Source organism: Dermacentor albipictus, chromosome 1 (genome assembly GCF_038994185.2).
Source record: "Dermacentor albipictus isolate Rhodes 1998 colony chromosome 1, USDA_Dalb.pri_finalv2, whole genome shotgun sequence".
Taxonomy (NCBI): domain Eukaryota; kingdom Metazoa; phylum Arthropoda; class Arachnida; order Ixodida; family Ixodidae; genus Dermacentor; species Dermacentor albipictus.
This window is the reverse complement of record NC_091821.1, coordinates 258,700,682-258,709,100: the sequence shown is the minus strand read 5'-3', so window position 1 is coordinate 258,709,100 and position 8,419 is coordinate 258,700,682. Positions and strand designations below refer to the sequence as shown.

General features: G+C 46.4%; 1 protein-coding gene across 1 annotated transcript; it reads right to left on the bottom strand.

Moving 5' to 3' along the window:
• Nucleotides 1–3,530: 3,530 nt before the first annotated feature.
• On the bottom strand, nt 3,531–4,452 carry LOC135914258 (uncharacterized). Its single transcript, XM_070522952.1, has 2 exons — nt 4,321–4,452; nt 3,531–4,187 (listed from the first exon to the last, which is right to left on the bottom strand). Exons 1-2 carry the CDS (start codon nt 4,450–4,452, stop codon nt 3,567–3,569), a joined length of 753 nt encoding a protein of 250 aa, XP_070379053.1. The 3' UTR covers nt 3,531–3,566.
• Nucleotides 4,453–8,419: the final 3,967 nt, after the last annotated feature.

Genomic DNA, 8,419 nt, shown 5'->3' with positions numbered 1-8,419 from the left:
GTCCGGCGTGCCCGCGACCGGGCTGGTGGGCTAGACCTGCCGGTCCCGACGTCGGATTAGCCGGGTGCGCGACGAGTTCGCGTCCTCGCCGGACCTACAATAAAGTTTATTCACTCACTCATTCACTAGTTATTTCTACCTGTTCAAAGTCTATTCTACTTTCACTGTCTTTAAAACCCAAACCTTTGAATAGTTTCCCGTTAGATTCAACTGGAGGGTGAAGTTGTTTACAAGCAAGCATCAGGTGTTCAGTAGAACTTGTTGTTGGGCGAGTTGGTATGTATTAGCGAACATTGTTTAACTGCGCGAGCAAACGAACCACAAAGACAGCGAGGGACAAGGACGGTAGGAGACAGAGAGGGGACTGCGCCCGTCCTTGTCCCTCGCTGTCTTTGTGGTTCGTTTGCTCGCGCAGTTAAACAATGATCAGGTGTTCAGCCGTTTTCTCCTCCTCTCCACACGCCTCGCACACCAAATCTATCTCCTGGTATCTGGCTCGGTACGTTTTAGTCCGCAGTACACTTGTCCTGGCTTCAAACAATAATGAGCTTCCCTTAGAGTTATCGTAACTATTTTCTTTGGCTATTTCTTGCTTAAACGTCCTGTATGTCTCCAATGCCGATTTGGTCTGCATCTCTGTACTCCACATACCCCTCTCTGTCTCCTTAACCTTTTTCTTGACAGATGATTCCTTACTTGTCCCCCCGCTACTGCCCAAGTATTTGCTTGTCAATTTTCTAGTTCGCTTCCTCCACCTCGTGTCAACATTCCTCGTGTATAGGTAACTGAAAACCTTCCTAGCACACCGAATTTCCCCCATTTTTCTCAATCGCTCCTCAAATGCTATCTTGCTACTAACCTCTCTGCCCTCGAAAGAAGACCATCCCAGATCCCCCTGCACTCCAAGATTTGGTGTCTTGCCATGGGCTCCCAGAGCGAGCCTACCCACACCACGTTGCCTAATTTCCAACTGTTGCCGGGTCTCTGCTCTAATACATAGAACTGCATTGGCAAAAGTCAGGCCTGGAACCATTACCCCCTTCCATATCCCTCGTACTACCTCGTACCTATTGTAGTTCCACAGTGCCCTGCTTTTCATAATCGCTGCACTTCTGTTACCTTTAGTCGTTAGATATTTTTCGTACTCTGTCAGATACTCAATGCCATTATTTATCCACACCGCAAGGTACTTGTATTTATCGATTATCTCCAGCGTGGCCACCTGTATCTTATGCTCGCCGCAAATGTTATCATTAAAAATCATGACTGCTGATTTTTCTTTGCTAAACTTCAAGCCTAATCTGTCTCCTTCTGTACCACATATGTCCATTAATTCCTGCAGATCTTCTGCATTGTCAGCCTTTAATACAACATCATCCGCGTACATCAGTCCGGGTAATGACTCTTCAATCAATTTCCCTTGTTTGAAAAATTATAGGTTGAAGCCGAGTCCGCTTTGCTGTATTTTGGCCTCTAAACCTTGTAGGTACAGCATAAACATCAGAGGTGACAATGGGCACCCCTGCCTAAGCCCCCGCCGAATCATTACAGGCTCCGAAACCTGCTTTTCCCATTGTATAATCACCCGGTTACCTTTATAGATATCTTTTAAGAAATTAGTTACTCCATCTTGCACTCCTAAAGTTTCTAGAATGCCCCACAAGCCCTCTTGAAGTACACTGTCATAGGCTCCCTTGATGTCCAAAAAAGCCAGCCATAGGGGTCTGTGTTCGCTATTTCAATGCACTGTGTTAGCGAGAACAGATTGTCTTCTAGCCTCCTATGCTTCCGGAACCCATTTTGTAGCTCTCCAAGTACCCCCTCGTTCTCTACCCATGCCTGCATTCTGTCCTTTATAATCTGCATAACCACCCTGTAAACCACTGACGTCACTGTTATAGGCCGGTAGTTATTTATGTCAGCTTTGTCCCCCTTTCCCTTATATATCATTCTCATCCTACTTAGCCTCCATTCGTCAGGTACTTTACCATCCACTAGCATTTTGCTCACCACCTCCCTCAATGCTTTCTTAGATTTCGGGCCCAATTTCTTTATTAACATAATTGGAATACCATCGGGGCCTGCCGATGTGCTACTTGGTACCCTCTTCTCAGCCCTTTCCCACTCTTTTTGTCCAAGCGAAAGCAGTGGGTTGACCGGGCTATCCCTCTCCGACGTACTGCATGTACCATTTCTCTGTTTTGTAAAATTTTCCCTCATCATGGTTCCTATATGATCCATTGCCTCCTCTCCTTCTAACCGAGTACCTTGAGCTGTTACTATATACCTCTGCTCTAGGCTTGTCCTATTACCCAAGGAGTTCACATGTTGCCAGAATTTTCTAGCTGCCTGTTTATCTTTTTTATTACTCATTTTTGACAGCCCTTGGGACCCTTGTCTTGATTTTCTCGTTGATCAAACAGGATGCTTCCCTTTTGCCTTTTATGTAGTTTACCCATTTCCTCTCTACTTCTGCTTCAGGTTCTCCCTTACTTTTGGAATACCTGTGTTCCCTGGCGGCTTCCTGACGTTTCTTTATGGCCTTCTTAACCTCTTCATCACACCAGCTCTTGAGTTTTCGTATCCCTTGCCTTGTTTTCCTGACTCGCGCCTTCCCTAGCTCACGCTCAAATAGTCTCATTAACTTTGGGTAAGTCCAATCAGTTTCAGTACCCTCTGATATTTCCTCTTCAATTTGTTTGGCCGCTATTTCCACTTGGTCTTCTGAGTAAAAAATTACACCTGGCATTTCCTCGCGCGTCGTTCGTGCTTTAGTTTCAATCATAAAACTCAACTTGATACGTTTGTGGTCGCTACCTATACTTCTGGAGCCCTGTTCATCTATAATCCTGGCTCCTAATCTATTGTACATCCTATGTGACATTAACGCATAATATATTGTCGAGTGTCGACCCCGTACCTCCCATGGGATGATCCCGTCACATTTTTCAGTAGTTACAGACAACTAAGTTAAGCCTCTCACACATATCCAGCAGCATGTTACCTGTGGAGTCTGTGTACCCATCCATATCTTCAACATGCGAATTCATGTCTCCTAATACAATTACTTCACATCCTTTTCCTAGCTCATTGATGTCCGCTGCTATACATTCCAACATTTTTTTTGTTTTCCTCTTTAGCATTTGATCCTGTCCAAAGGTATACAAAGCCTATAGAAGTGTTTTCGCCCCTGCTACTTTTCCTTTAGCCATAAATGCTCCTTGCATTCCTGCTTGACCCTTTGCCAATCTGTATTTTTATGAATGAGTGCTCCAATTCCCCCGCCCTTTCTGCTACCCTGCACTCTGTTGCAGTATTCCCATGCATAATCAGAGTTACAGGGCGGTTGTTCCATGTCCTAAGATGTGTCTCTACAAACCCATAAACCATTAATTTCTCCTGCCTTAGTTGTTCTTCGATTTCCTCCCATTTTAGCCTATTTCAGCCACCTTGCATGTTAATGAACCCTATGTCTGACTTAATTTGGCTCTTGCGCTTATTCCTGTCACCTCGCCTACAGTACCGATGTTTGCGTGTTTGTGGCTCCTGCCTCGAATCGTCCACGCCTACACTGCTTCTTTCAGGGCTCTGGGTCCCCCTAAAAAAGCTGTTGCCTGGCGACCCATCCTGCCCCCTATCCTTTTGCCAGTGGCACCACTGTAGTGAATGCCATCCTGCACAAAAGGCCGGAAGCCGGTTCCGTACACGTCCCTGTTGACCTCCATCACGCTGTACCCGAGTCGTCCGCTCAGACTCCTAATGACCCGATTGGCCTCAACCACCCTCCTTTCTACCTGGTAAGCCTGGCCCTGGACCTCTGGGATAGTGCATATGGTCACATGCACCCTCCCGGAGGCCTCTCTAAACTTACTCAGCCCAGTCTCAATGTGCCTCTCAAGGTCCTGGCTTCTCCCCTTAAGCACGTCATTGAGCCCAGAATGCATAATGACCAAGCTGTCGCTCTCCGTGCTGACCCCAACTACTTCCCGCGCCTTGGTCATTGCTTCCGCCATGCCCTTGCCCGCTTGCGCCTCCACCTGTACTCGTCCGTCCGCCTTCACTCTCGCCATCACGCCCTGTTCGGCCCTCCCCACAATGGACTCCCCTATCACCAGGACCTTTCTGCGTGCAAACCGTTCGACTGCAGCCTGTGTCCGCTGCCCCTCCCTTTGCGCCCGCTGGCACCCCTGTGGCTGCAGCGTCGCCTCACTCGGGGCGCGTTGTTCAGCTTCACTATAACTACGCCGTTTCACCGGCGGCGAGCTGACGACGGCTTGCTCTGGCTCCCTGCCTCCCACTTCGCCTGTAGGGTCTACCCACCCTACTTTCTGAGTTTTTGCCAACACTTTGATGTCCTGACCCGACCATATTCTCCGCTGCCCGCGTCTCCAGCGCGTCGAGCCGCCTTTCCAGTTCGGCGCTCCTTTCTTTTTCTTCCTCAAGCTCGGCCATGGTCCTATAGTTACTAACTGCGCGGCCTGGGCCGCCTCCACCTTGACGAAATTGTCAACTTTCGCCTGCACTGCTACCCGCTTCTCCTGTTTCTCCCTCAGGTCTGCCTTAAGCTCTTCGAACTTAGCCGCTCAATTCCCTTCCAGTTCTTGGACGGCTTCCCTTCATGACGCCCTCGCACGACCTGCACGTGAAGCTATAGACCCCTCCGCGTCTGCTAAATTCTGGAACTTTCGTCGAGGAAGCACCATCGCAGGCACTCGTCGCACTGCACTTGCTCCCCGTCCCCCGCGGCCTTCACGTTCTTCGATTTCATCGCTAGGCCTATGTCCCTAGGCCCAACGAGGAAGTTCGCCAAATCACTCAAGCAAAGCCGACCTCGACCGCTATCCCAAACTAAAATAAAGAATTATCACTCCCTACCCCATGTAAGAATCCGAGGAGCTAGCTGAAAGAATTAACTAAGCCTATCAATAGGCCCCTCCTACCAACTAGACCTAACGGGGGAGCCGCCAGACCTAGACAAAGTCGGTACGTTTACTACTCTTACCAAGAATTCAAAATTTGCGCCCCTACTCCATGCAAAAGAAAACACTTCAAAACACTAGCTAATAAAGATAAAAGAGTACTTATCTACGAACGAAGTCGCTGAAGCCTCGACCACAGGAGCGTCCGTGAAAGCTACTCGGAACACCCCAACGAAGGCGTTCGTTGGGAACACCCATCTCGCAACACCCCAACGGAACACCCCAACTCGGAACACCCTAACGAAGACGCAACGAACACCCCTAGACGAAGGCGCTCTCTCGCTGACATAGACGACATAGAGCTCGCTGAGGAGCTGCGCGTGGAAAAAATTTTGCGAGAACGCTGCGAGCGAACAAGATAGGGGTGGAGACGCGCTTCGCGGCGTATTCAACGTAATTTCGCTGCGGGCCCTGAAACCGGTTGCGCGCGTACGCTCTTATAATAGTGCTTTGTTTCCACTTAAAATTTTGGTTATCACATTTCTGCCACGTATATATATATTTCAGGCATGTATTATACAACACGATGTCTTCAATTTTGCTGTCGTTGTCTAGTGCATCGTCTGCTAGCGACCGCGCGTTCGTTGCGCGAATTCTGGCGGACGCCCAGTTTTTTTTTTTGCAAAAAGTCTGTGTAGTAAATTTTTTTTATGGTTTTACTAACATTAGTGTGCCCACGACTGTTGTCGGCCGGTACGAATTGTAGCTTTAGCCAGGTGAACTGCTGTCTTTAACATTGTTTTCTAAATGTAACACGTAATTTTTGCCCCAGAGGCCGCCTATCTGCAATATGAAGCTACGTAAGAAAACGTTATTGATATCGTGTCATTTGACACGCGCTTCTTGTTGGTGGAACATTGGTCAGGGACAATGATCAAAGATAACAATATTATAGTGAAATAAACTAGGTTCATTAACTGTGCGGCGCGAAGAGATGCAAATGACCAATGTACTTCAAGGTAAATCTAAGGGTGCATATACATATATCTCGACGCCATATATGCAAGAGAAAAATTATAAAATATTCTACACTGATTGAAAAAGTGAGAACTCCCGTCCGGAATAAGCGTGTTTCTTTTAAAAGCTGCACCAGTCCCAGGTGAACCAATAGACTTTCCGAGAAAAGGAATCAAGGCAATTATTGAACGTTAATATGAACAACAATGTTAGGGAAAATATATTGCCTATGCACTGAGACTCAATCGGTGAGATCGGAAAGTATTTACCAAAGTAATCTGCGTGGCTTGTCTGGCCATCTCCTGCAACGTGCCAGCAGGCGAAATGAAGCAGAAACTTATATATTCGAATGGTATTTGCTATTCACATCGTATTCGACTTCAGAATTCACTATTAAACATTATTGAATAGCCGTTTGCGTTCGAAGGTAAGGAATAACAGCACTTTTGAAGCCTCTAAGGTGAGGCGGCGTGCAAGTCAGGACTCTTATTCCGAATGATTGTGCTGCTGGAGAGTCGTGGCTGTTGCGTCGAGGCGCACCAGTTCCTGGGAGAATTAACGCACGGGTGCTAATCGGTTCCGAAGAACAAGTTCCTAGCTTTCATTCAATATAAACGGTTTTGGGACAGCCTGTAAATCTGCAAACTTGATTTAGGCAAGGAAAACATTTGTTTTTGTTTTTTCACACTCTCACCATGTCTGCAAGACTGTAACCCATTAAAATTGGGTGCCCAATGTAGTACCACACATAACTTCTTCATCAAACACGGCAGATCTACAAATATGTTTACGTGTATGTCAGGCATGCTGTTCCTTTAAATGCTTCAGTATTGTTCTTATGATGGTGCAGTGCCGGATAACTGAAAACAGCCGTTTATATTGCAGAAGCTGCTTAGTTGAGCGAAAGTACAGTCGGGAACGGCATTACATTGAAGGTATGAAATATAAGATAAGCGTAACATGTTTTTCTCAGAAATCAGACTCGAGAATAATTTTTTTCGTTTACACCCCAAAAAACAAAGTCGAAGGACGCAGCTACCTTCTTTCTTTTTCTTGTTCTTTTTTAATTGAACAAATTCTAGCGTTTTACGTCTGGTGATATGCTTATGGGGCACCCTGTTCAGTTCTCATTACATGGAGTTCTTTAACATGTACCTTTACAGAATTACAAATCGAATTCCGCGACCTGGTTTGAACCCGTGAGCGCGAGTTTAGCAGCGCAACACCATATCCACTTAACAGCGTTAAGGGCTACTTTCCCCACTATCGCGTCCGTGTGCAGAAAAAAATCCGGAAGATAGTACAATGCCAGGCTGACACGCGGCGGAGGTGACGCAGGCATTAAGAACTCCCCATATGGGCCGATCCCGAAGATAGTACAATACCGGGCCGACCCGCGGTGGAGGTGGCCCACATACACAGCTTCACTGGTCATCCTTCTTCACAGAGTGGAAGGGCACTGAATTTTGTTGTTGTTGTTAAGCATGAACTGGACATAAAATTTCACACGGCTTACGGGCCAAAGATTAGCATATATAATCGCTACCTATAGAACTGTTTTCAGCTCCCGAGTGCCGTCCGCAATAAATAAAAAAAATAAAAAAACCGTGCCAATTACTCAGCGTTCTGTTATGCGAGGAATACGGCAACAGAATGGTATGTTGCACTGCAGCTTTTTTTTTCTTTTGCCATCAGAGTACTTCCCGTCAACCTGAGTACAGGGCGCCGGATGAGGCCGATATGTTTCCTTTGTTTGAAGTGGCAAGCAGGACGTTTACATATGTTTTTTTTTTTCCGGCTGCGCTTCGAAAGACTACTGATGAAAAACTATATGCGAAAAATACGCACGAGGGATACATACTGCTTGAAGAACAAGAAAAATATTTGTTCTCCAAAGGGAACCGTACAATAACATAGTAGCATGAAATCCGACACTGCGACCGCAATGCACGGACAGTCACCGAGCAGCATTAAAAATCAATAAAATGAAATAAGGAAGAGAAAGAAAGGCATCTATCCCTAAGGCATAAATGCATGTAATATCCAATTATAAACACCATTTGGGTGGTCTGATCGCAAACAGTAGCGTACGAACGACCCCGCCGAGCAGAATCGCCAGCAGTTTCCAATGGCGCGACCTTGAATCGGCCCTATCCAGTTAATCAAAAAGGCTAGCGCGAATAACAGGGACAGCCGTCACGACGATTCAATCTTTTTTTTTTCTGAATTCTTTTGACGTTCCAATATAATTTCTCAAATTGTGTCACACTGTATGTTTATCGGTATTCTCAGCGGGCGATTTCCCGCTGCTTCTCTTTCCTAATCCAGTGCTTTAATTCATAACATAAACATGACCTTATACCATACATTTTTTTTTTAAATATGCTTCTTACCGCTTCCTTTCCATTCCAGTGAACTTGCCAGTATGTAGCATCAACAAGTTCATAGACCAAACTGTCGCGGCATCAGCCGGGCAGCGAGCG

Excerpts from the sequence above, each read along its gene's own strand:
- LOC135914258 (XM_070522952.1), bottom strand. The coding sequence starts at position 4,452 with ATGGCCGAGCTTGAGGAAGAAAAAGAAAGGAGCGCCGAACTGGAAAGG. Across the intron at positions 4,188-4,320 it reads GCAAAAACTCAGAAAGTAGG|GGGTGCCAGCGGGCGCAAAG; the intron begins GTGGGTAGACCC and ends CTGCAGCCACAG.